General features: G+C 45.7%; 2 protein-coding genes across 12 annotated transcripts in view; both read left to right on the forward strand.

Moving 5' to 3' along the window:
• MPHOSPH9 (M-phase phosphoprotein 9) overlaps positions 1-13,130 on the forward strand; it is a 67,730-nt gene extending 54,600 nt beyond the window's left edge. For 3 of the 10 annotated variants that reach the window (XM_021074060.1, XM_013982787.2, XM_013982789.2), the window contains 8 exons: positions 1,897-2,031; positions 2,855-3,024; positions 4,123-4,269; positions 5,072-5,192; positions 6,238-6,341; positions 7,033-7,280; positions 7,578-7,646; positions 9,932-13,130. In XM_021074060.1, coding sequence (XP_020929719.1) covers positions 1,897-2,031; positions 2,855-3,024; positions 4,123-4,269; positions 5,072-5,192; positions 6,238-6,341; positions 7,033-7,280; positions 7,578-7,646; positions 9,932-10,033 — 1,096 coding nt within the window. In that variant the 3' untranslated portion in view covers positions 10,034-13,130. Of the gene's footprint in view, positions 1-1,896; positions 2,032-2,854; positions 3,025-4,122; positions 4,270-5,071; positions 5,193-6,237; positions 6,342-7,032; positions 7,281-7,577; positions 7,647-8,589; positions 8,683-9,931 lie in introns of those variants that run through there. The other 7 variants (XM_013982790.2, XM_013982788.2, XM_021074063.1 and 4 more) reach the window with 5 other exon arrangements.
• Positions 16,474-25,140, forward strand: part of PITPNM2 (phosphatidylinositol transfer protein membrane associated 2) — a 155,378-nt gene continuing 146,711 nt past the window's right edge. The window contains exon 1 of one of the 2 annotated variants that reach the window (XM_005670599.3): positions 16,474-16,534. The gene's annotated coding sequence lies outside the window, so the exon portion shown is untranslated. The remainder of the gene's footprint in view (positions 16,535-25,140) is intronic. The other variant, XM_013982792.2, reaches the window with a different exon arrangement.

Raw genomic sequence — 25,140 nt, forward strand, 5'->3', positions numbered from 1 at the left:
TGCTGCAATCTGCAGTGTAGGTCGAAGATATGGCTTGATCTGGCGTTGCAGCTCCAATTCAACCCCTAGCCTACGAACCTCCATATGCCACCGGTGTGGCCCTAAAAAGAAAAAAGATAAGCTTAAAAATTGAGGGGGAGAGTTCCCTTTCTACCTAGTGGTTAGGACTTGGTGTTTTCACCTCTATGGCTCGGGTTTAATCCCTGGTCTGGGAACTGAGATTCCCACACCAAGCCACTGCATGCCATGGCCAAAAGAAAAAAAAATTAAGGAGGAAAGGAGTGACTAGGAGTTGAAATGAAAATAGATAAAAGGAGTACCCCTTGTGGTGCAATGGAAATGAATCTGACTAGGAACCATGAGGTTGCAGGTTTGATCCCTGGTCTCGCTCAGTGGGTTAAGGATCTGGTATTGCCATGAGCTGTGGTATAGGTCACAGATGAGGCTCAGATCTGGTGTTGCTGTGGCTGTGGTGTAGGCTGGCAGCTGTAGGTCCTATTCGACCCCAGCCTGGGAACTTCCATATGCTGTGAGTGCAGTCCTAAAAGGCAAAACAAAACAAAAAAAACAGACAAGAGAGAAAAAAGTTTGGTTGTGAAAGGGAGTAGAGAGAAGAAGACAGGAGGTTTCTATTTTCTCTCTGGAGTGCAATGTGAGGTTATGCCTGACAGTCAAGGCTGGGGTGAGAGGTTTAAGGAGAGTGGAGAGGGTGTAAGGTAGTCACACTAGGGAATTGGAACTCCTTGATTATAGGAAGATATGTCGCCAGCCAGCACCAGTGTCCACTTGAAGTAGTGATGGTGGTTCTGCAATGATACCCCAGTCTACACTTTGGCAACTTCTTTCCTGCGAAGCTTAATTGTAGGAGGTACAGACACTGAGGAAAAGTGAGATCATTGTAGTCGTCCAAGCTTCGGTGTTTGCTACCTGTCAGTTGTGATGGAAAATGAGCAGGGAAGGGAGTCAAGGCAATGAGTAATCATTACCAGGAGTGTGCACGTAGAAGGAGCCAAAGAGGCGCTAGTAAGGTTCGGAGGGGCTGAGTGTGGGGGAATGGCGAGGCCAAGGATCATGGCGTCGAGGTGGAAGTGGCCTAGTGGTGGAAGTGTCACAGAGATGCTTGAGCATGTGAGCCGGGGCTTGGTGGGAGTTTGGATTTCTACAGGGGGCTGTATTCTCAGGGATGAAGTAGTCCAGTGTGTATCTTGTGAAGGGGTGACTGAGGAAGAAGAGAGAATGTCATTGGAGAGAGGTCCAGAGCACATGCGTGTGCACGTGGCTGAGGGCAGCGGGAGGCACTGAGATAATGAGGCCATGCATGACCAGTAATGTGTGATGGGGCGAGCCTCAGCTGGGGAGGGTTTCATCATAATGTGCGGCAAGAAGCGTGATGGTTTAGAACTGCCCTGGTCAGTACAGCAGTGATAGTAGCCACAGAGCTACATAAATCTAGCCATGTTTCAAGTGTTCAGTAGCAGTATGTGACTAGTGGCTTCGGTGTTGGACTATGCAGCTGGAGGGCGGATTCTGTTTTTGGAGAAAATTCTGTCAGCAGTGCTGGTCTGAGGGGAACAAGAAGAACACGCTTGCTTCCCCTCCATACCCTGAGCTACAATAGGGGTGTAAAGGGTACAATGTGTGTTAGGGGGCTGGTTGGAGGTGTTCAGAGCTGTGTACATATGAGAGTTTCTGACTCTTCACTGTTCTTAGGAAACCCGGAATAACAATTCAATTCAACTGAAAATCATAAAATAGAATTCATCTAAAATATGATTGTTTTGTGTGCTTTTTAAATTACTGTGTAAATAATATCTCAAAGCAGGGTGTTTTCAGTATGTGCTCAATCTAAACTGAAGCGCAAACCTTGCCCTGCCTGAGAGCACTTCTTCCCAATAGCACGCTAGCAACCGCAGACGTCAGCAGGCGGAAGTGGCTGATACCCGGAGCAGAATATTCTATCTTTACCGGCCAGCCTCTGGACACGCAGGATGGTCAGGTGGACAACCAGCTGGAGGAGACCTGCACTCCTGGGTAAAATAACTTCGTCGGAGATCATACATACAAAGGAACTGTTATAATTTCAGTTGCCTTTCAAAGTTGAGGAAGGTAGAAAGAACCCTCTCCTTGTTTCTTTAATGTTTTAATTTCAAGGATCTGATTTTTATTTCACTTGGAAAGGCTAGTGCTTTTAGGAAACGGTCCTTTCGTAGGCTGTGCAGAGTGGTGTGCCTTACCCATGTGCTTGTGGTTAGGACAAGAGATTGATCCTCACCCTCTAATAGCTGGAGACCCCATGAGCAACATCATTTCCTTGCTCCAGAGTCCATGTAAATATCGTATTTCTGTATGTTCTAGGCCATGAAAAAGATTGGGAGGCACTGGTCTATTACTTGGAGGCTTAATTTTATTGATTTGCATTGTAAAGCATACATATTCATTGTGGAGTATAACCGTCAACCCTCATGTTATTCCCCTGATAATCTCAGTAAACTGTTCAGGCTGCTCTAACAAATTACCCTTGACTGGGTGGCTTAAGCAACAGTTATTTCCTATGGTTCAGTAGGTGGGAAGTCTGAGGTCAGGGTGCCAGTGTGGCTGAATCCTGCTTCTGTCCTCACATGGCCTTTCCCTGGTGGATGTGTGCAGATCAAGCTGACTCTTCCTCTTTTTAAAAGGGCACTAATCCCAGCAGGGAGAGCTTTACCCTCATGACCTCATCACAGCCTGATCACCCCCAAAAGGCCCCACTCCTCTAGACACCATTGCATTGGGGATTGGAGCGTCAACATAAGAATTTGGGGGAGACACAAATATTCAGTCCATAGCACTGTGTGTCTTATAATTATTATTTAAGGTACCATTCTCCTCTGGAAAAGGATCCTTCGCTTGGAAGTTCAAGTTTATTGATAAAAAAACAAAGAGAGACTTCAGACGCACCAATCATGAAAGCTTTGAAAGAACTTGATGAAGAAAAAATATTTAAAAATTGGGGCACACAGACAGAAAAAGAAGACGCCTCAAATAGTAAGTATTTTATTCCTTGTTTGACATCAGTATAGATATATATTTTTCTGCCCCCTCCCCCCCATGATATTACCTTCTTAAAATGAAATACCTCAAGTAATGAAATAAAAAGTTAAATTTGTTTTGTTGCTGCTTCAGCCCCATTTTAGATAGTTGAATCCCCTAGTTGTTGATTTATCATCACCTCACATATGTACCTTTTATACAAAGCAAATGACATATTAGTTCTAATTCTTAAAGATTTACATGGCATTCTTTTTTTTTTTTTTTTTTTTTTTTTTTTTTGTCTTTTTGCCTTTTCTTGAGCTGCTCCCTCGGCATATGGATATTCCCAGGCTAGGGGTCCAATCAGAGCTGTAGCCACCAGCCTACGCCAGAGCCACAGCAACACGGGATCTGAGCTGCGTCTGCGACCTACACCACAGCTCACGACAATGCCAGATCCCCAACCCACTGAGCAAGGCCAGGGATTGAACCCGCAACCCCATGGTTCCTAGTTGGATTTGTTAACCACTGCGCTAGGACGGGAACTCCTCACATGGCATTCTTAAAGATATTTGAAAATTTTTCTGTATGTTTGTCTTAGATGCTCATACCAAAAAGGTATGACAGACATTTGGTGCCCTTGTGGTGAGATGTTACATTGCCTACTCTCCCTTTCTTGGGAGAGAGCCTCTGTCATTGGGACAAGAAGTATGTTTAATACCTTTTTTTCCCACAGGTCCAGGCATTTGTACTTTTTCTGGTGTGTATTTGGTGGGGCCTGCTAATCATGTCATTAACGTCTCTGGCGTTCCATCTCCAAAGCAGTTTCTCCTAGTAAATAAATTAGTGACCTGCTTTCTAAAAATAAACTCTCTTGAAAAATCACCTTGAATGCCAAATGTAAACAGAGAACCAGAATGAATTCATTATAAACTCCCACATTTTTCTTCATCAAGCATTTTTTTTTTTTTATCATTGTAATGTGGTGTAAATCATCATTATAATCTAGATAGAAGAATTGCTTGCTTGGTCCAACCATCTGTTAATAAAGGCAGATCACTGAAGCTAGGTTTGTTTTGTTTGTTTGTTTGTTCTTACATGTTTCTGTTATAGAATTAGTGACTTCCCGGCAAGCTGACACTTCAGTCAACGCTGGTCAGTCCCCAGAGAAAGGTGCCCAGCAAAGACAAAAGCGATTTCATTCTGCTTCGCAGAGATCGTCATCTTTACCACCATCAAATCGTAAATCATGTGCTCCAAGTAAGAGTTAGAGGTCTGGGTCTTCTGTGCTTGGAAGGGGGACATCTGAGCTGTACACACTGTTTGACTCTCAGTTTCCCTTCCTCCTGTCCTAGCACTAGTACAGTGCTCTGAACAGTTGCCCTAAGTGTGCTCTTGTCCACTGATACTGTCTGGCTGCCCAGTTGCTGTGTCTGTGACTGAAGAAATTCTCACTGTTTATCAAAGTGAGATTTTCTTGTGTCCCACAAGTGTTTTGCAACTAATATCACTTCACAGTTTTTGAGACCAACTCAGCTATCTATTTTGATGACTATGTACTTAAACATTTGTTCAAACAAATTAAGCTGGCCTGGAAAAAGATGTTTTTTCCCCCAGGTATTTAACTCTAAGGTTACTCAGCATTAGTCACCGTTTTCTTTAGCCAGTTACAAGTATGGTTTTAAAGTTAGGCATTGGATTTCTGTATCCTTAATTTCTGTTTCTGTAACTGCTGAGGAGATATGACTGTTAGTAGGAATGTTCACTAGGCACTGGTGTTTCCATCTTATTTCCAGTCGACTTCTAAAATCCTGAAAAACCAGTTTTGAGTCAGAGTGCTGAAACTACAGTCTAATATACTAAAATGTTGACAGTGGTTTCCTCTAGATGTTAGGATTATGAATTATTTTTATTTCATATACTCTTATTTATCTTTTGGAAAGTGTTACAATGAAAATGTATTTCTTTTAAAGTTAGAAAAAAAGTGCTGAAAAGGAATATGTTCTGCCAACGTAGTATATACCTAGAAGGAAAAACTAACTCCTCTTCTTTTCCTCTCTAGCAAAAAGAGAGATTATGTTAACACCAGTGACTGTGGCTTATAGTCCAAAGCGATCCCCTAAAGAAAATTTGTCCCCAGGATTTAGTCATCTGCTTAGCAAAAATGAAAGCAGTCCGATTCGGTAAGTTCTGTAAAATAGTAGAATAAAATATAGATATTGTTTTTTTAAAAATGTCCACTTGAGTTCCTGTCATGGTTCACCGGTTAACGAACCCAACTAGCATCCATGAGGACGTGGGTTCGATCCCTGGCCTCGCTCAGTGGGTTAAGGATCTGGTATTGCCATGAGCTGTGGTATAGGTCACAGACATGTGTCGGATCCTACATTGCTGTGGCTGTGGTGTAGCCAATTCGACCCCTAGCCTGGGAACTTCCACATTCCGTAGGCATGGCCCTAAAAGGACAAAAAAAAAAAAAAAAGACAAAATAAAAAAGTCAACTTATGCCTGTAGCTATCACTAATTTTTCAGTTGTCAATGGGAATTCTATGGATATAAATCATTTAAATGAATGCCATACTAGAAGTAAAAAAGTACTACAATACATGAAAACTGTTAACTTTATAAATTGGCGCCTATAAAATTTAAATACCACCTCAGAACCACTTCCAGCCTTTGGATATACAATGATAATTCTTTGTTTTACTGACAAGGCTTAAGATGCAGGGAAAATTTAGGGCCATTTGTATAGAAAAGTGGGCTGTCCTGGTATGACCCTGGCACTAAACGTAAGGTTACCTGTGCTCCTGAGAAAATTGTTCTCCCCCTGAAGTGTGGTCAGCAGAGTGTGCTGCGGTGGGAAGACCACTGACTGCTAAGGACATGGGGCCTGGTGACCCAGCTCCATCAGGCTCTTGGGGAAATTGCTGAAGCATGTTGAACCTCAGTTTCCTCTTCTATAAAACGGGGATAATAATGCCTACCTGCTTATTTCATGTGGTTGTTATGAAGATCAAATAAGATAATGTCTTGATTAATGCTTTAAGTCGCCAGTAGGTAAATATAATTTTGTGTTAGAAAATATTGTTTCAGTTTTAAAAAAATTATATGACCAGCTTTCTCTTGAAAGTATGTAAATATGTGAGTTATCTGGATGCCAGCTCATCTTTCTTGTGGAGATAATCAGTTAACACTTTTTTCTCACAAGTAACTTGCTTCATTCAATAGATTTGATATACTTTTGGATGATTTAGATACTGTTCCTGTGTCTACATTACAACGTACCAATCCAAGGAAACAACTCCAGTTTCTTCCTCTAGATGACTTGGAAGGTATCTTTTCCTAAAACATTATTAGTTATGGTTTTAGTCATTGATTTTGTGAGTTTCTGGTATCTTTTCAAAGTTCTAAATGTTATATCCTGCACTTCAATCCTTTTTTTTTAACCCAAGGGCCTCTAAAAATAAGCATTTGTGATGCTCGTATTATCTGTCAATGTTGTTATCCTCATTGGAAGGTTGGGAAACTGAGGTCCAGGGCATGTTAATGTTTGATTACCAGGGCCATACTGTTCAGTTTTCCTCTTTACTCTTATATTCTATAACTTATACACAACTTAGGCTTTAGATAATTTTTTCTTTTTCTCATTTATATTTTAAGTTTGGGATAAAGTTAAAAGGAATGTGGAATCACTCAAGTAGGCCCTTAAAATGTTAACTGTAGTGTTGTTACATGTTCACTAAATGTGTTGTTTCACTTTAAAATTTTTTTTTTTTTTGCTTTAAATTTACAGAAAGTTTGCTATGTTCATTTAGGGAGTTTGTGAAGAGGGCAAGGCTTTTAAAATTCTGTGAAGGAAAAAAACTAAGTATATATGATTGATTACATATCTCTTTTCATTACATGTTTTGGCCGTGCAGCAGCCATTTCCAGAAAGTGAAGTTGGGTGAACAAATTTAGTATGCCTGTGGTCTGTTAGAAAAGTTGATAAGGGATAAAATAAATTTCTTTTTCCTCTGACAGAAAAAAAATACTCAGAAAAAGCCACTGACATCCATGTTGATCATAGCTCTTCCCCCGAACCATTGCCAAATGGGGTGAAGAAAGTCTCTGTGAGGCCAGCTTGGGAGAAGAGTAAACCGCTTAGCCATGAACCTGGGCAGTCCACTTCAGCCACGTCACAGGGTAATGACTTTGAGTACACGGCAAAAATTAGGACTCTAGCTGAAACGGAACGTTTTTTTGACGAACTTACAAAAGAAAAAGACCAGGTAAAAACAAACAAAAGTGTTTTAAATCTTTTTCTGAACTTAATACTTATGTCTGAGGAGTAGTCAGAAGGGAATTACTGAGTCAACCTACAGGGAAAGTTGCTGTGGATACACATAAAGCTGTGCGGGACACATGCGTGACTGAGCTGTCATGCCTAATTATGACAAAGCCAACTTATGTGAAGTCGAGATGGACAAGAAAGCACTAGGCTGAAGTCTTTCCATTCTATTATAAACCTTCCTGCCAGTAATTAGAATTCTTCTATTTTTATTTAAACATTTTTTGTGTGTTAACAGATTGAGGCAGCTCTAAGTCGAATGCCTTCTACTGGAGGACGAACCACTTTGCAGACAAGATTAAACCAGGTGTGTCTTAGCTCGAATCTCCTTTGAGGGCTTGATGCTGGTCAGTGCTCTATTTATCTGTAATGATTTTTTTTTTTTTTTGGCCACACTATGGAATGCAGAAATTCCCCTGGCCAGGGATTGAACCTGTGCCACAGCGGTGACAATACCAGGTCCTTAACCTCCTGAGCCACCAGGGAGCTCCACATGAAAACTTTTTAGCTTTTATAGGAAATGTTTGGTAGTTATAGCATATTTCATAATTGCATATAAGCTTTCAGAAATAAAAGTGATTTTACCTTTAAACTTCCAAGAAAAAGGTGTTCATGCCATTATGTTGTCAAGAAACTAATTTGGGAGCAAATGACAATATGTCTGTTAACAAATTTTACATTAAATCTTCTCTTTTATGTTTATTTTTTCCTTCCGGTCTGTGCTTTATTTCTGAACCCCTTTCCATTTAGTAAACATGTAAAACAGTTGGACTTTGCAGTTGGACAGGATGTGAGGTTAGAAAGAGAGGTATGATTCCATTTTTTGAGCAGGAGATAGTGTAGACAAAGTGGCCTATGTGCATTTCTTTTAGTTGAGAATTAAAATGCATGAAACCATGGACATTTAATTTAATTTATTATTATTATTTTTTTTTGTCTTTTTGCCATTTTCTTGGGCTGTTCCCGCGGCATATGGAGGTTCCCAGGCTAGGGGTCCAATCAGAGCTGTAGCCTCCGGCCTACACCAGAGCCACAGCAATGTGGGATCCGAGCTGAATCTGCAACCCACACCACAGCTCAGAGTAATGCCAGATCCTTAACCCACTGAGCCAGTCAGATTGGTTAACCACTGAGCCACGACGGGAACTACGAAACCATGGACATTTTAAATCAGTTCTTTTTGTAACATTTTAAACTTAACATCAGGAATATATCTCTTATATAACTACATATGTGTTTTGGCTTTTCAGTGCCTGGAAGTCAGGAAAAAGTTCATTTTCAGATTGATGTATGATACCAATTGGAAAGAAAGACACAGAAAATAGCAGAGGTCTTTTTCTAGGGTCTGTATCCTTCTCTTTTTTTTTTTCTGACTTTCTGTTCATTATTATTTTTAGTTCTGAAAGTTTTTATCCAATAATTTGGATAAAACTCAACACTGAGAAGGCAGAAGGAAAACTTGTTGATACTCTAATTCTAGATGTACATGAAACATTTGTTTATATATATATTATTTGTTTATATATTTGTCTTGTCTTCCACGTGTCTTCTTGCTGGATTGAAATAGCTTTGACACATATGAACAGAAACTAGTGCCCTTTAAGTCTTATTTTAAGCATTTACAGTCATTATTTAAAAATGTATTAAACAGGAGTTCCCTTGTACAGTGGGTTGGGGATCTGGTATTGTCACTTATAGCAGCTTGGGTCCTGCTGTGTCATGAGTTTGTTTCCTGGCCGGGGCACTTCTACATGTTGCTGGTGCAGCAAAAAAAAAAAAAAAAGAGTAATTATTTGATATATTCCTAAGTGGGATATGGTACCAGTCATGTGTCTGTTATTTCTGGTGAAATACATGAAGAACCTCCTAGGTTCCTCTTATACTGTTCTGTATTTAAAGCTCAGCAGTTATCTTGAATGGTTGAAAAATTGTTTTATGTTTAATTTAGTGGTTTTTTTTGGGGGGAGGGCTACATCTGTGGGATCAAACCCACACCACAGCAGCGACAATGCCACATCCTTAACCTACTATGCCACAAGGGAATTCTGACTTATGTTCACTTTAAAAGAAATAATGTAGGAACTCCTTGGTGGCTCAGCGGGTTAAGGATCTGGCATTGTCGACTGCTGTGGCTCGGGTCGCTACTCTGCCCTGAGTTCAATCTCTGGCCTGGGAATTTCTGCATGCTGTGGGTATGGCAAAAAAAGAAAGAATGTAAATGATGATTTATGTAAAAACCAAAATAAGTGATTTTGGAGTTCCCGTCATGGCTCAGTGGAAACGAATCCTACTGGGAACCATGAGGTTGTGGGTTCGCTCCCTGGCCTTGCTCAGTGGGTTTAAGGACCCAGCGTTGCTTGTGAGCTATGGTGTAGGCCTGCAGCAACAGCTCCGATTAGACCTCTAGCCTGGGAACTTCCATATGCCCTGGGTGCGGCCCTCAAAAGACAAAAGACAAAACAAACAAAAAAACCTGTGATTTTGATTTTATACTTGCTCTTTTGCTAAAAGAAAGGTCATTTTGATGGTAATTATAGTACCACTGAACTTGATGTAGAGTTCTAATTAAGCCTTTCCATTATTTTCACCTAGGAAGCCTTGGAAGATCGTTTGGAGAAGATTAATCGAGAGCTGGGTTCAGTTCGCATGACATTAAAGAAATTTCATGTTTTACGCACCTCTGCAAATCTTTGAGATTTGTAGCCATTAAATTTTGAGACTTTTTTTTGCACTAAAGTATAATTATGCACTCAGAAAAGGCAAACTATTTTGTACTGTTTATAAGCCTTCAAACCGTAGTTTTACAATCATGCTATTCTTTACACTTGCTATTTTATACTCCAAATGGCCACATATTTTCAAGATATTTTTGTTATGCTCAGGAATCTCTTGTATATTTTACTATTTAAAAAGTATTATTTTTAAATAGTATATGTCTCCAGTTTATATCAAGAATAAGGAAATGTAAACAGGGGAGGCAGCTTGTTTCTAAACAAATAGTGTTATCCTTTTACAGTTAACTTTGCACACCAATTTTATACACTTGTTCTACATTGTGAATATGATTCTTTTTTTTTAAATAAATGCTTAAGAACAGCTTCCATAATGATAGACTAATACATGCTGAATATAAGAAAAGAAAATTACAGCACACCCTGGAGTTAGTTGTTGAAGGTTTTTTAAAACGGTAATGCAGGAGTTCCCGTCGTGGCTCAGTGGTTAGCAAACCCGACTAGCATCCATGAGGACGCAGGTTCGATCCCTGGCCTCGCTCAGTGGGTTAAGGATCTGGTGTTGCTGTGAGCTGTGGTGTAGTTTGCAGACACGGCTTGGGTCCTGTGTTGCTGTGGCTGTGATGTAGGCCGGCAGCCGTAGCTCTGATTAGACCCCTAGCCTGGGAACCTCCTTGTGCCGTGGGTACAGCCTAAAAAGCAAAAAAAATAAAATAAAATCATCCGTAAAAAGAAAAAAAATTAAAAAAAAATAAAGTGGTAATGCAGTTCCTGTCTGAAATGTTTTAGAATAAATATTAGAATAGTTAATAATGGAAATATTGAAAATAACAAAATATTGGAAAGCTTTGAAGTAAGAATATCTCATTTTGTTTCCCTTAAATTTTATCATTTGTAAGGAAAGAGAAATGAGAGCAATGTAATTCTCTAACATTGTGATGTATATAGTACTTTTCAGAAAGTTAAACAGTTGGAGAGCTGTAGCTTTCTGCCCATCATTCTGAATGTAACTTGGGTCTCACACCCTTGACAATGAGTTGATAGAGCTTTCATGATGAAATACGGGCCACCACTGAGTGAAGTTGTAAGAGCAGCCCTAGTTCCTGCAATGTACATGGCTTCTGTTGTCAGAGTCCTCACGAAGACATTTTTAACCCCTTTCCACCCCTACCAAAAAGAAAAGCAACTTCTCCCTAAGTAGCTGCTGTGAGAACAGTAGGTTGAGATCAGAGTGCCCTGCCCTGCTGGTTACTGGTCAGGGAACTTGTCTAGATAGAGCTTGGTTCCTTTTGCTTGGCCTTGCCAGAGGGCTCCAGCCCAGTGCCTTGATAGTGCCTCCTGGAGTAGCATGTGGGCAGGAGACTGTGCCCTGATTAGGAGCACCAGCAGGTATTGTCCTGACCCCTGCCTGGTCAAGTCTAAGCTGCTTAGCTGCCCACTTTTTGGTGGCTGGTCAGGACCCAGTGCCCACATGTTTGAAACTTGGTATTGTTGATAAACGGACTCATTCCAGACTTTCAGCATTGATTCTCACTGATCCAAATTTTAAAGTTTGGTTTACTTTTGAGCTTTTTCTCCTTATGTAGCTCTTAGTGGCATGTAGTTACAGTGAGCCAAGCTACCCATTATTAGGGTATGTGTATGCCTTTGAGCCCCCTTTACCAAAGCCTGACCAAGCTGAGCCCCAGGCCTGGTGCCTATAGCCATGCCCCCATCTCAGCTTGACAAGTTCCTGGCAAGGGGGGGCGGTCTGACAGCTGCCTCTCTTGCTCCTTCTCTCTGACTCAAACCTCTGTTCCCAACTCCTGCGACCTGTTAAAGACCTCCAGCTAATCAAAATTGCTCATCAGCAGAACCAAGTGCCTTTATTCTTGGTATTTTTCCTAGCCTCATTTCTTTTGAATCTCCTATAGTGAAGAAAAAGTTCATTTTAATCAAGCTCCAGTATAACTTGTGTGAAGACTTAATAAAGGGATTGACTTTACAATGATAGCCCCTTTAATGTGTTCCTATACATGGCATTAAAGACTAACTTGAAAGTTATTAGGATATTTCATTGTTCCCTACTTTTATTATAAAAGTCTGTTACAGTCTTAAGAATAGGAAATTGTCATTTCAGAAGAGATTAGTTTTATCTTGTCAATGAGTTATCTTAGAAGAAGAAAGGTATTAAGCCCATTTAAAACCCGTCTTCTGTGCCTCAGAAAACATATGCTTTGATTTGTAAAGTGTATAATAAATTGGAATTATCAGTCACTTATTTAAAAAAATTTTTTTGCTCTGAGGCTGTGAGGAAGATGGCTTTCTTTCAGTTGTCTTTTCCTTTGGTAACACAGTACAAATATTCCATTTAAAAAAAACAACCTAAAACCTGGAAAGGTGGCAGGCTTTAAAGCAGCTGTTGCCCAGGGAGGTAGACTACTTTCGTTGCTGGCTGGGGCTAAGCTGCAGTTGTTTGTAAAGAGAATCTTCCACTTCTGGGAAGTGCCTTTTAAAATGCAAACAGAGTTACTGCTCTCAGTTCACCCAGATCTACCCCCTTCCTTTCCCAGAAAAGCCGCCTGAGGTGTCCCACAAGGGCCCCAAGTAGACATAGCTACTGGGCAGCACTAGGACTGATGTCACTAGATGTAGCTACTGGGCAGTGGACAGGCAAGCCAGACAGACCTGGGTCCCACACCCTGCTCAGGCCTGCCTTCCTCCACTAGAAAAGAGAAGATGAGGCGATAAGAAGCTTCCTACCATTGTGGGACAGCTTGTGAAGTGGCTGGTGTTTAGTAAGTTTTCAATAAATAGTCCGTTTCAGATGTATCCTGAGTACTAAGTAGGCTTTTGAAGTAGCAGTTTTAATCCTTTTATTAGATAGAAAAGTAGACTGTGTCCCCCAGCAACTGACTTTAAAACCTGCCTTGAGTTGGTTGACATTTGTTAGGTGGTCTATGTTCTCTTTTTGCAAAAAAAAAAAAAGAGCTTTCTTGGAGTTAAAATGAGCTTCCCTCTGGTGTGTGTGTGGTTTTTTAAAAAACGAGTAATAAAAAAATTGATTACCTGTGTAAGTTCAGAAGTCTTTTGCTCTTAAATAAGTGATTTGGGGATTATTTGATATAGGCTGTTTTACCAAAAAAAAAAAAAAAAAGTGTTACTCCTTTGAATGTTCCGTAATTAGATTTCTAAAGGTGCTGGCTTATGAAACAGGACCATATGAAGGAAGTGGCTGCCACTGGACGTTTGAAGATCTATATGAAGATTGTGACTTGCTTTTGTTGATTATCAACCAGGTGCTTTGCTGGATGCTGTTTCAATTCTGAACTCTGTACTTATATATGTAGAAAAGTTAAGACATTTTTGTCATCTTTTTTTTGTTTGTTTGTTTTGTCTTTTTGCCATTTCTTGGGCCGCTCCCGCGGCATATGGAGGTTCCCAGGCTAGGGGTCGAATTGGAGGTGTAGCTGCCGGCCTACGCCAGAGCCACAGCAACGCGGGATCTGAGCTGCCTCTGCAACCTACACCACAGCTCACGGCCATGCCGGATCGTTAACCCACTGAGCAAGGCCAGGGATCGAAACTGCAACCTCATGGTTCCTAGTCGGATTCGTTAACCACTGCGCCACGACGGGAACTCCTGTCATCTTAATTTTTAGATATCTTTTTTTTTTTTTTTTTTTTTTTTTGTCTTTTTAGGGCCGATGGTGCGGTATGTGGAGATTCCCAGGCTAGGGGTCTAATTGAAGCTGTAGCTGCTGACCTGCTCCACAGCCACAGCAGTGCAATATCCGAGCCGCGTCTGCGACCTACACCACAGCTCACAGCAACGCCGGATCCTTAACCCACTGAGCAAGGCCAGGGATTGAACCCGAAACCTCATGGTTCCTAATCAGATTCGTTTCCACTGTGCCACGACGGAAACTCCAATTTTTAGATATCTCAAAAGCAGTTTTCACTAAATTTTAATGTGCCACTTGTGCTGTGAGTCTTTAAGAAGCTTTAAAAAATAAATGCATACCTAGAGCCCTTTAGGACTCATAAAGGTAAATCATATTTACCCATCACAAGTGATTGTATATGGTTATGAGATTTGCAGGTCTGATTAAACCAATTATATTGCACAAATTTTGCAGGAAATAATTTCCTGCCTTGCCAAGAGTTCTGTGGCAGTTTAATAATAAACTACACTGGTATTCTTAGGATCTGTGTTACTAAGCTGCTTTGTGTTTTATTGTAATAGGCCCCTCTCAAACAGGAGGAATCAAGCCATAAATTTGTATTTGTTGGACATTATATGCCATGTCATTGCTATGACTACAGACTTCAAAGACCATGTTTTATTCACAGTTTTACTGTAACACTGACCAATAAATGTGAGGAATTTGTTGCTGACGGTTAGATAAAAGAGCAGTGCTTATTGCAGTTTTTAAATCTAGCCAAATACTGGAGTAATGAAGTTGTAAGCTCCATGAGAACAGGGACCATCTTTTTCATTCTCACATACAGATACTCAATAAATATTTGTGGACACGGATATTTGTGATATTGGTATATTTATTCCTACCTACTGAGACCTGGTTTTTATTATTTATTTGTTTTTGTCTTTTTGCCTTTTCTCGGGCCGCTCCCACAGCATATGGAGATTCCCAGGCTAGGGGTCTAATCGGAGCTGTAGGCACCAACCAGCCTACGCGGAGCCACAACGAGGGATCCGAGCTGTGTCTGCGACCTACACCACAGCTCAAGGCAACGCTGGATCCTCAACCCACTGAGGGAGGCTGGGGATCGAACCCGCAACCCCATGGTTCCTAGTTGGATTCGTTAACCACTGAGCGACAACGGGAACTCCCGAGATCTGGTTTTTAATGGTGTTAAGTCCTTAAAGTACTTAAGTAACTGGTCGGGTATGATCATTGCAGGGTTACAGTGGCAGTCATCCAGGTGCTTGGTTCTGACTGGCCTTATAGGTAGAGTCTCACTCTGGAGATCTGTGTACTCAGAATACCTTTAATGGGTCTTTGGGAACCTCTTAGTGGAGGGAAGGAGTTGACGGTTTCGTATTTGTGGGAACCCTTTGTCTCGGTATGAACATCACAAGACCGTGTTTTGAGGTGAGCTGTGTTATGATGGCTTTCTTGGCCCATTCAGTCTCCAAGGAGATGGGACAACCTTTGGTCAGTTGTTCTCTCTCCCAGTATCTGAACTGTCTTGGATTGCTTTAACTTTAGCTTGCACTTACCCTTCCAGGGAAAAGCACTCCTGGCTCCTCAACCTTGTAAGGTGATACTTGGCAATAGGTAAACTACCACTAGGTTTTAGGTGTGCCCTGGTTAATTCCATTACTTCAGATCTTGGCAGACAAAGCCATCCTTGCTCACTCTAAACAGACACTCTATGCTCTCTTTTAAATTTCACTCAGTACCCTCCTGGTCTTTTTATTTTCCAACTGGAGAGTCCAATCGGGAGGGAACATCAACATGAAGCATTTTCTGATCCTCTGCCAGTTCCTTCTTGAGGTCGAGAACTAGAACTTACCCTCTGGCTACTATTACTCCCACTGTTTCCCACTACTTTCGATGACCAAAGAGCTTTTCAGTTTTTGGCCCAGACCATATTTGGTGTCTTGAAGAGAGAACTGTTTCTGCAAATCTGGTCGGTAATGAATATAAGTACCAGGCATCAAGGTTTGGACTTCGATTGACTTGTTTGTCCACACATTCCAAATGCCTTCCGAAGGTTTCCAGCATTCGTTCCCCTTAATTTGTCATTTTACTACCAAAGGACTTGATTTCCCCCCCGGACCCCCCAATTCCTGCAGATTGCCCCTTCCCTTCCCCTGTCGACTCCTGAGTGTTAGCAAATCAGGCGAGGCTGACGGCATTAAGAGGGCCTAGAGGTCGTGGGCTGGGTCCCGCTCCCGGGGTCTCCCTGCGTGGAAGCGAGCCCCGGGCCTTCGGGGGTGGCCGGGGCAGAGGTCGCCAAGTTTGCCGGGTGGCTCCTGGCGGAGGCCGGCCCTCGGGACGGGCGGGCGGCTCCCCGCGTGGCCTGACGGAGGCGCAGGCCCGCTGCCGAGTGAGGGAATGCAAGGCGGGCCCGGCGCGCACGGGCAGCAGCGGCCGCTGGGGCGCGCGGGGCACGGCGGCGCCGCGGCGTAGAGCTGTCAGGCCGGTCCGCGGGCGCGCCTGGCCCCGCGCCCCGCCGGCCGCCGCCGCCTCCCCCTCGCCCACGGCCCGCGCACCGAGCGCTGACACCCGTGGCGGCCGGCACGTGCGCCCGCTCGCCTCCCGCCCGCCGACGGCCGGGGAGCATGCCCGCGGGGGCCCGGCCGCTCGCCTGGGGCCAGCTGGCGGCGGCGGCGCGCGGAGCGGCAGGGCGCAGCCGGCCGGGCCGGGGCCGCGGGGCCGGCGCCTCCCCAGCGGCGTGAGGCGGCGGCGGCCCAGCGCGGCCGAAGAGGACGGAGCCGCGCCGCGCGGAGCGGGTGAGTGTGGCGGCGGCCGGGCCGGAAGGCGGAGCGGCCGGCCCCCCTCCCCAGGCCCCCGGCGAACCCCGGGGATGTGGGGGCGCGGAGCAGGCACGCCGGCAGCCTGCCGGGTGGGAGGGAAAAGCGGGAGACCCGGCCCCGGCCGCCCCGCGCGGGGAGGAGGGTGTGGCGCGCGGGGACCCCGGACCCAGGAAATCGCCCCCAGCCCGGCCCCCGGGGGAGGCGCTGGCTCTCCGGATTCGGGGCCCTAGCGCTAATACCGAATTTCTGTCGGTTCCGGCCGGGGCGCGGAGGACTCCCCTCCCCCAGTGCCAAGTGTCACGGCGGTCAAGGGGCAGGTGTGTGTGTGTGTGGTGCTGGGCCTGCCCGGGCCGGCCCGCGCTCTGAGAGGAAGTGGTGGCCGAAGCCCTCTGTCCAGCCTTCTGGGCTTCCCGCCTCCGGCCAGACAGCCCTCCAGCCAGGTGGGTGTCCGGGGCCGGAGCATGGGCTGTGGCCCTCAGAGAAGGGGCCAGGACTTAGAAGAAGTGCTGCCGCTGTCCCCCTCGCTGGAAGAAAATCTGGCCTATCTCCATCCTGTGAGTCTCCCTTTCCTGTTGTAACCTGAGGTGCCAGCTCTGTTTTAGGGCAGCCAGCTTCCTCCTTACTCCCTCCACCCCATCCTTTCTTTTCAGGGGCAGGGCTGATGGGTGACTTGGGGAGGAGACCCTAGAGCTCCCCTCCCCCATAATGTGCACTCACTCCCCCGGGAAACCTCAGATGGAAGTTCTAAGTAAATAGAGTGTGTTTGCTAGGCAAATGTCATTTCAAGGCAAATCTTCTAGCTCTGTCCCTTTTCAACGCATTTGCTGCCTCTGCGTACATTCCTGATTCCTCATCCTACACTCCTCTCCCAACTTCTGAAATATGGACTGGGGTCTCAGGGCCCCCCTTCTCCTCTCCAGAAGCCGGATTCTTCAGAGAGGACCTCCTTTGGAGCATCTTTCTTAGTCTGCTGCTGGCTCTCAAGCAGCCCCCACCTGGGAGCCACTGGGGCTGAGAGGCTAGACACCCCCTCACCTCCTTTCTGAGGGGAATGTAGTAAATGCTCCCCTTCACCTGAATCTCCCCCACGGCCAAGCCCCCAGTGTGACTCATCTCTGCTCTGAACTCCCACTGCACCTTATCTGTGTCTCTTGTGTGACTCTTATCACCTCCTGCCTTATTTTAGTTACTTTTGTGCCTGGCTTATCTGTCCCGCTGGATTGTGAGCTCCTGGAGGATGGAGGACAGGTGCAGTTTGATTTGTCCCTGGTGGCCTTGGGTCAGCACCCTGTGCACTGTCAGCATCGGTGTCCAGATAGAGTAGAAGCCCCGTCCCTAGCTTGCCTCTGGGGCCCTAATTGATCTGACCCCTGATGGTCTCTGTTAAATTTTTCTTCTTTTGTGATGGGAGATTCCCAGTCTTTTCCTTTGCAGAGAGAAACCCAGTTAGGAAGCCATTGTTTTTCTGGTAGGGAGTGACTTGCCAAATGACCAGGACAGTACATGCTCTGCTGTGATGATGGCCAGGCCCAGACTGGACTCTCTAGGCTCTGGGTGTGGAATGGATATCTCTCTTTGGCCTTTGCACTCACGAGGCATGGGAGGCAGTAGGATGTAGAATTGGATTGTAGGAGTCAAGGTTCCAGGCCTGATCATCCCCATAAGGTCTGTACGAGCTTCCCTGAGTCCCTTGGTTTCTCTTGGTCTTGGGTGGTCCTTATGGAATCTGAAAGAAAATTCCTCTGTTTGGATGAGGTCCTTCAGGACCTGGAGCAGCATCCTCTGCCTTATCAATTGTTATTGAGACCCAGGATTGTTCGTGCCACCTTTGTGTCACCTTAATCCAATTTATATGTCACCTTAATCCACGTGATATGGCAGTTAAAGGTTACCCTGTCCCTCCCCCTGTGCCTGGGGGTTCGGAGTTGAATCTCATTTCTCTGTATCCCCCGTAGTGCCTGGCATGTGGGGGGTTCTCATAATTGGATAAGTGGTGAGAAGCCAAGAGCCCTTGTTCCAGGTTGACTGTACCTTCTCTCTCATGAGGACCCCACTTTGCCTTCCTTCCTGTCTAGGGGCCTGTTTTCAAAACAGGCAGAGGTTCTCCTAACCATCCCATCCGGTTAAGGCTTTCCAACTTGGTCTCCAAGAAAAGCCAGTCATGGAGGATGTGCAGTTAACTTGTAGTGATTAGAAGAGGAAACTTCTGGTGCATCAAGATCCCTGCCTGGCTGCTTTTGGAAAAGACGATGAGAGGTGGGGGTGAGGGGGGTGCGTGTGTTCTGTCACTGAAGGACAGTGATCTCATGCCTGTGCCCTCAGCCATGGGCAGGAGAGGTGGTCAGTCCAGAGGTGACATGCTTCCACACCGCTTCTCAACCTTGCATACCGCCACCCTGAAACCTGCTCACTAGGACCCCTTGCCATTAGACCCCAGTACAGCTGAGTGGTCTGCAAGTAGCTTCTCTGTAGGTCCTTCCATTGGTGTTTATTAGGCTTTCACTGGATACCCGGGATGTTCAGACAGAGCCATGGCAGCCATGGCAAATCCCTGCCTGCTTTGCTCTAAAACCAGGGGAAACCGTGACATGGGGCGTCGCTCCCTCTCTGCTCAGGTCTTCTTATGGAGTCGCCTATGGAAATTTTTCCTTTAGAATTTAGGGCCAGGCAAGCTTTGCCTCAAGACTAAATTCACTTATCTTTGTGGTCGGCATACTTATTTCTCTTTTCCTTTACTGTCTATGTGTGTGTGTACGTGGATGTGTAAATCTATCTGTATTCTTTATAGTCATCACAAAAGGTTTCTGGGGAGTTCCTGTCATAGCACATTGGAATTCTGACTAGGAACCATGAGGTTGTGGGTTTGATCCCTGGCCTCACTCAGTGGGTTAAGGATTTGTGGTTGCTGTGAACTGTGGTGTAGGTCGCAGACGCAGCTTGGATCCTGCATTGCTGTGGCTGTGGTGTAGGCCAGCGGCTATAGCTCCGATTGGACCCCTAGCCTGGGAACTTCCATGTGCCGCAGGTGCAGCCCTTAAAAGCAAAAAAAAAAAAAAAAAAAAAAAAAAAAAGTCTCTGGAAAACTGGACAGATAAGAGTTGAGTAACAGTGAATAACATTGCACTTAAAACTGGGGCCAACTCATGGTGTAGTCAGGGAGATGGGCTCCACGGGGAGCACCAGGTATGTGAGATAAGAGTTGCCTAAATGTCAGGCAGGGTTTGGAGGAGGAGATGCTCTTTCTGGGTAAGGCAGTCAGGGTTGACTTCCTGAAAGAGGTGGGATGTGAAGGAGGCCTTGAAGAGTGGGCGGAGTTTTGATAGCCCTGCACCTCTAAAGGTTTAGAGTCTCAAATCAGTGGTTATCACCAAGGCCGTACCAGAAAAAGTTCTGGTGTGAGAGGAAAGAATTGGTCTGGAGGGAAGGTGACGAGCCTGCTGGTGCCTTTGCAAGTCTCCTCCAGCAGTGACTGGGGGAGGACACTGGAGCTGGGAGGGCTGCACGCACCCCGTTAAGGATGAGAGGGTGAGGCCGACAGAGTAGAAGTAACTCACCCAAGACCTGTCCTGCAGCCTGGAACCCAGGTCCCTAATTACCAGCTCAGTGCTGACTCTTTATACCTGCAAGGCAGACAATGGGCAGCAGCCCTGTACATGAGCCCTCTTTTCCCTGTAAAATGGGTACAGGGTTACTGCTTTCCTTAACACCCAGTCCGGCAAACATTGTGACAAACCCCTGCGAAGGCTTTATGGCAAAAGACAGAAAGAGCACTGTTGGAGAGGAGAGTTAGCATTCGCTTCAATTACTCATATTAACAATTGCCCTTGCCAGAGGACGGAAACAAAATTAACCAACAGGCAGGGTTCTGGTAACAGATAAATCAAAACCCAAGCAAGAGCTTTGGGGAAGAGTATCAAGAAAGCAGTTTCCCACCCTCTCCTCGCTGAAGTTCCCCATCCTTCATAAAGCTTTTCCTCCATGCCCCCCTCACCCCCAGTTCTGAGTCCCTCTTGTGGGAAGCTGTGGGGAGTTGGGAGTGTAGAGGAAAAGCTATTAAAAACGGCGGCAGGACTCCAAGGTCCAGGGCTGATTCCCATCTCCAAGTGATGCTGATAGGCTGGGTGTGGACACTCAACCTTCAGCTGCAGGAGCCTTGGCCCAGCAGAGCCAAGACCTCCCAGAATAAGGTATCCTGGGTCATGTGTGCACACAGTCCAGGCCCCTCCCTGGCAGTTCTGTAAAGTGCAGTGGACCACTTTTCTTAGGGGAAATGCAGAAGAAATGCTGTTCCTGTCAGCTTCTGGTTGCAACATGTTTGTCCACTAATCAATACATAGCTTTGTTTTATGTGTGTTTGTCTTTAAAGATGCCTTATTTAATATATATTATTGATTCATTAATTGAACTCAGCCAACAGCACCATCACTCAAGCCTGGATAGAACTCATCTAACACGTGTTTTCTCTGTGAGGCACATCACAGCCTTCCTGACTCTGAGCACCAGACAGCTTCATGCTCGGGGCCATTTTAAATTTAAACAAAAAGCACAAAAGTGTGAAAACTGACAACTAAACGGATCACGGAAAGGACACTTGTGGACAGTTTGAACTGAAACAAAAGGCAAAGGGCCAGCTCCTTTGACCTCAGCTGGGATCAGGCATGCTGGGTGACTCAATTCCACGCCCCCGCCCCTGGCCCAGTGCACATTTGCAAATGACTGTGCAAGAACCTCAATAGTTAATTTGGGGTTACAATTAAGCTGTATCATCCAGCAGGCGGATTTGTAAATACGGAATCTGTGAATAAGGAGAACAAGGTAGTTCCACAACACAGCATTCCTGAGAGATAAGGAGGGACCATTGCCACATTTTAGAGACAGGAAACAGGCTCAGAAAGGTCAGTGACTTGCTGGAGCTTGCACAGGTAGCTGGGACCAGGCCAAGACTTGTACCCACCCCGGCTGATCTCAAGTGTGGTTCTTTTTCCTTAGCTCCTGCCGCATCCGCGGCGAGATTCTTTCCTCCTTGGCCGCCCTTCCGCCCCCAACCCCAGCAAGGACCGCGTCTTCCATCTTTGTTGCTCTTTATCGCCCTCCTATACCCCTTCCAGAAGGACAACCGTCTCTCCTTTCCACAGCCTGCTGGCAAGAGGTGCCCATGTTCTCACACACAAAGGGGTGTTTGCAGTCCCAGGTCGGTCCCTCTGACAGAAATGGTCTTCGCTGGGAGAAGCTAAAGAAAGCCCTTCTCCCAGAGGAATGACCCTCTTAAGGAGGCATTTCGGGGCCAACGTGGGACTTCCTGGGGCCCCAGCCCTCAAATTCTGGCCTTCTTACTCTGGGAAGCTTTTCAAAAATGTTTTGCCTTGTGTGCCCTGTTAAGAGTTGGTACACAGGTAATAGAGATTTCTGCTCGTTCTTCTCTCCTAGGGTCTTTAGTCCTCTTTTCAAAGATGGTTCCCCGTGAAGGATGGAATTTTCTCTTTTGACAGCTGGGGGGCTTTCCCCCCCAGGTCTCCGTGGTCTGGCTGACTCATCAGCTGAGCTGTGGAGCGAGGCGAGACCTCTTTCCTGCTGCTGCCCTGCGAGACTGAGTCAGGCCCTGCAACCTCCTGGCCTCACCTGGCCACGGTCCACGAAGGAATCAGGCTCCAGGGTGGCCCACCAGGCGCCAGCGTCCTGCGTGCTGCGCGTGGAGGGAGAGCCACTAGGGTGCCTCCAGCTGTCGCTCTGCTTGTCTCTTCACAGCCCTTAGAAAGCCCATCTTGAAGGGTGGGGGGTGGGAATCGTGGTAGAAAGAGGTGGCCCTTCCTCAGCTTCCTTTTGCAAGGAGCCGCCGGGGGGCGGAGCTTCCCGCAGGTCTGAAGGGCGGGGCCCGGATTTATCGCCCTCCTCTGTCCTGCTGGAGAGCCCATTAATTGCTTTTCTGGGCACTTTGTAAGAGTTGACTTTTCCTTGCGGGTTGGTTTCTTTCTTTTTTTTTTTTTTCCGTAAGAGGGAGAAAAATCAAACACTTTCTGCAATTAGAATTTTTCCCTCTTGGGTAATCACAATGGAAAAAAGCATTTAAGTCCTTTGAAAACCACACGGCAGCGATGCTCACCGGGGGGGCGGGCACGTTCAGTCGGCAGGGACGGCCAGACACGGAGGCAGTTCGGCGGACTCCTCTGTAAGGAAACAGCTAATTCACATTTATTTGGGGTTTGCTTTTTGCAGCATATTTCAATTAGTTCGTCAGTGTTGTGCATCTGACAGGCCAAACGTTCATTGTGGTTGAGCCATCTGGGAGGTGGGAGGCCTGCAGCCTTCCCGGTGGCAGTCGGTAACTACCAGTTTGAAGGAAATTTGTTTGATGTGTTTAAGAACCCAACACTAAAACACCATTAATAACAAAAGCTCCCCTTTGTTGAGCCATCAAATGGACATGCATAACTTAGGACCTCATTTTTCCCCTCCCACCCGTGACATTTTCCAACACAGCCGAAGCAAAGTTCTGAAGTGGCTTTTTTAATTGGTCCAGAGCACAGTTTGCATTAACCCGGTGGGGAAAGTGGCTCATTAATTTCTATATGGCTCCCCCCCATCCTGGGCATTTGCTGCCAGGAGTAGCAAGGGAGGTGGATAACAGATCTTCACATCAATATTCCCTTGAGCTCCCAGCTGTGTGATTTATTTCAGGTCCCAGCCTTGGGTGACTCACCAAAGCATTGTGAGTGAATTCACCAGCATTGACTGCTGACCAGCGCAGTCTGCCTGCACTCATTGGGTACCAAGATTTAGAACACCGATTACACCCATTTCTCTTTTTACCTTGGTTATTTCTTCTGGCAAACCTGACCCCTCTCCTGAGGGATTGTTCTGTCTGCCAGCAGGGGGGAAAAGAGGAATTCAGCATCTTACAAGAATAGGTGAGCAGAAGGAACATTGGAAAAAACCAAGTCCTGGAGAACAGACTTGTGGCTGCCCCGGGGGAGAGGGAGGGAGTGGGAGGGATCGGGAGCTTGGGGTTAACAGATGCAATCTATTGCTCCTGGCATGGATTTACAATGAGATCCTGCTGTGTAGCATTGAGAACTATGTCTAGATACTTGCGGCACAACACAACAAAAGGAGGAAAAAGTATGTATATGTGTATGTGTAACTTGGTCCCCATGCTGTACAGCGGGGAAAAAAAAAATAATAATTAAAAAAAAAAAAGTCCAAGGGCTTGACCTTTAAGGAGGACTTTCCATTTCCCTGAGTCCTGACCATCCTAGGCTGGGTGAGGAGCAGGACTGAGACTCAGGACAGGACATGAACTAGAGGCTGGCTTTTGAGATCTAGGATGTTCGGTTCTCTGGAGTTTGTCCTAGTGGCATAGGAGCTTCAGGACTGGTGTTTGGAGGGTGGTAGTGGCCCCCCATCTGGTACCCAGCTAGGTTGATGCTTGATGATGGACTTTTCCGGATACTGAGATCCCTTCCCTCTCCAAACTGTAGGGATCCCAGGTCTAGCCCAGCTGCTCCACTACTCAGAGACCTTGGCTTATTTGTCTTTGAGTCCCCAGTGCCTCACAGTGGCCTGGTGGAGACTTAGGACCTGATGACCACTTTGGAGGAGGCAGTGGCTAGAGGTCCAGAGGCAAATCGGCCTTTCTCTTTTATCCACCTTTTGTGTAACGTCCTCTACAGCACAGGGTGCTTCTGCCTATTATGCTTCTTGTGACACCCAGAAGTGCTGCTGTGCTCATTTTATAGGTGAGGAAACCGAGGCTAGGAGAGGCTATGATTTAGCGCCCAGTGCTTTTAGCTGTCATGTTTCCCATTCGGGCACACCGCAACTCAGGGAGGTCATGATTTGGGCCAGCCACAGAGGAAGTACCTGCTGGCAGGATTCTTGTCCTAACCTAGGTCCCCCATTCCTCAAGTTCATGTTCAGTTATGTCCATCACAAGGCCTATGCATGTTGTTATGTTTTTTTTTTTTTAAAATCCAAGTATTTTCTGATCCAGTACAGTCTGAATAGCACCCAAAAGTTTCTAGTTTGGGTTTGTGTGCATTTTTAATTTTTTTCCAGAGGGAAAATGGAATTTCTATTCTTTTGTTGTATAGCTTTCGCTATTCAAAGAGACACTGTGGACATAGAGCAGGATTTCCATTCCCTGAGAGAGGATTGCCCCCTCTAGGGCCATGGCCATTTACATGATTTGGGGACCCCATTGTGATCCTGTTGTCAAGTCTTGGAGCCATGGACCTGGGAGGCTTTGGTTGAGGTCCTGGGAGGTGGTGCCTTTTTCATCCCTCAAGTGAGAGCATCTTTCAGACTGGCTGAGATAGGACCACCTGGTTATGGGGGTGGGGCAGGCGAGTTTTAAAAAAGGACACAGTTCATGGAGTTCCTCTTGTGGCTCAGTGGGTTAAGAACCCGACATAGTCTCCTTGAGGATGCAGATTTGATTCCTGGCCCTGCTCAGTGCGTTAAGGATCTGGTGTTGCTGCAAGCTGAGGTGTAGGTCATAGATGTGGCTCTGAGCCCGCATTGTTGCGGCTGTGGTGTAGGCTGGTTTGGTTTGGGTTTTTCCTCTCTTCCTGCCCCACTCTGCCCTT

This window comes from Sus scrofa, chromosome 14 (genome assembly GCF_000003025.6).
Source record: "Sus scrofa isolate TJ Tabasco breed Duroc chromosome 14, Sscrofa11.1, whole genome shotgun sequence".
Lineage (NCBI taxonomy): Eukaryota > Metazoa > Chordata > Mammalia > Artiodactyla > Suidae > Sus > Sus scrofa.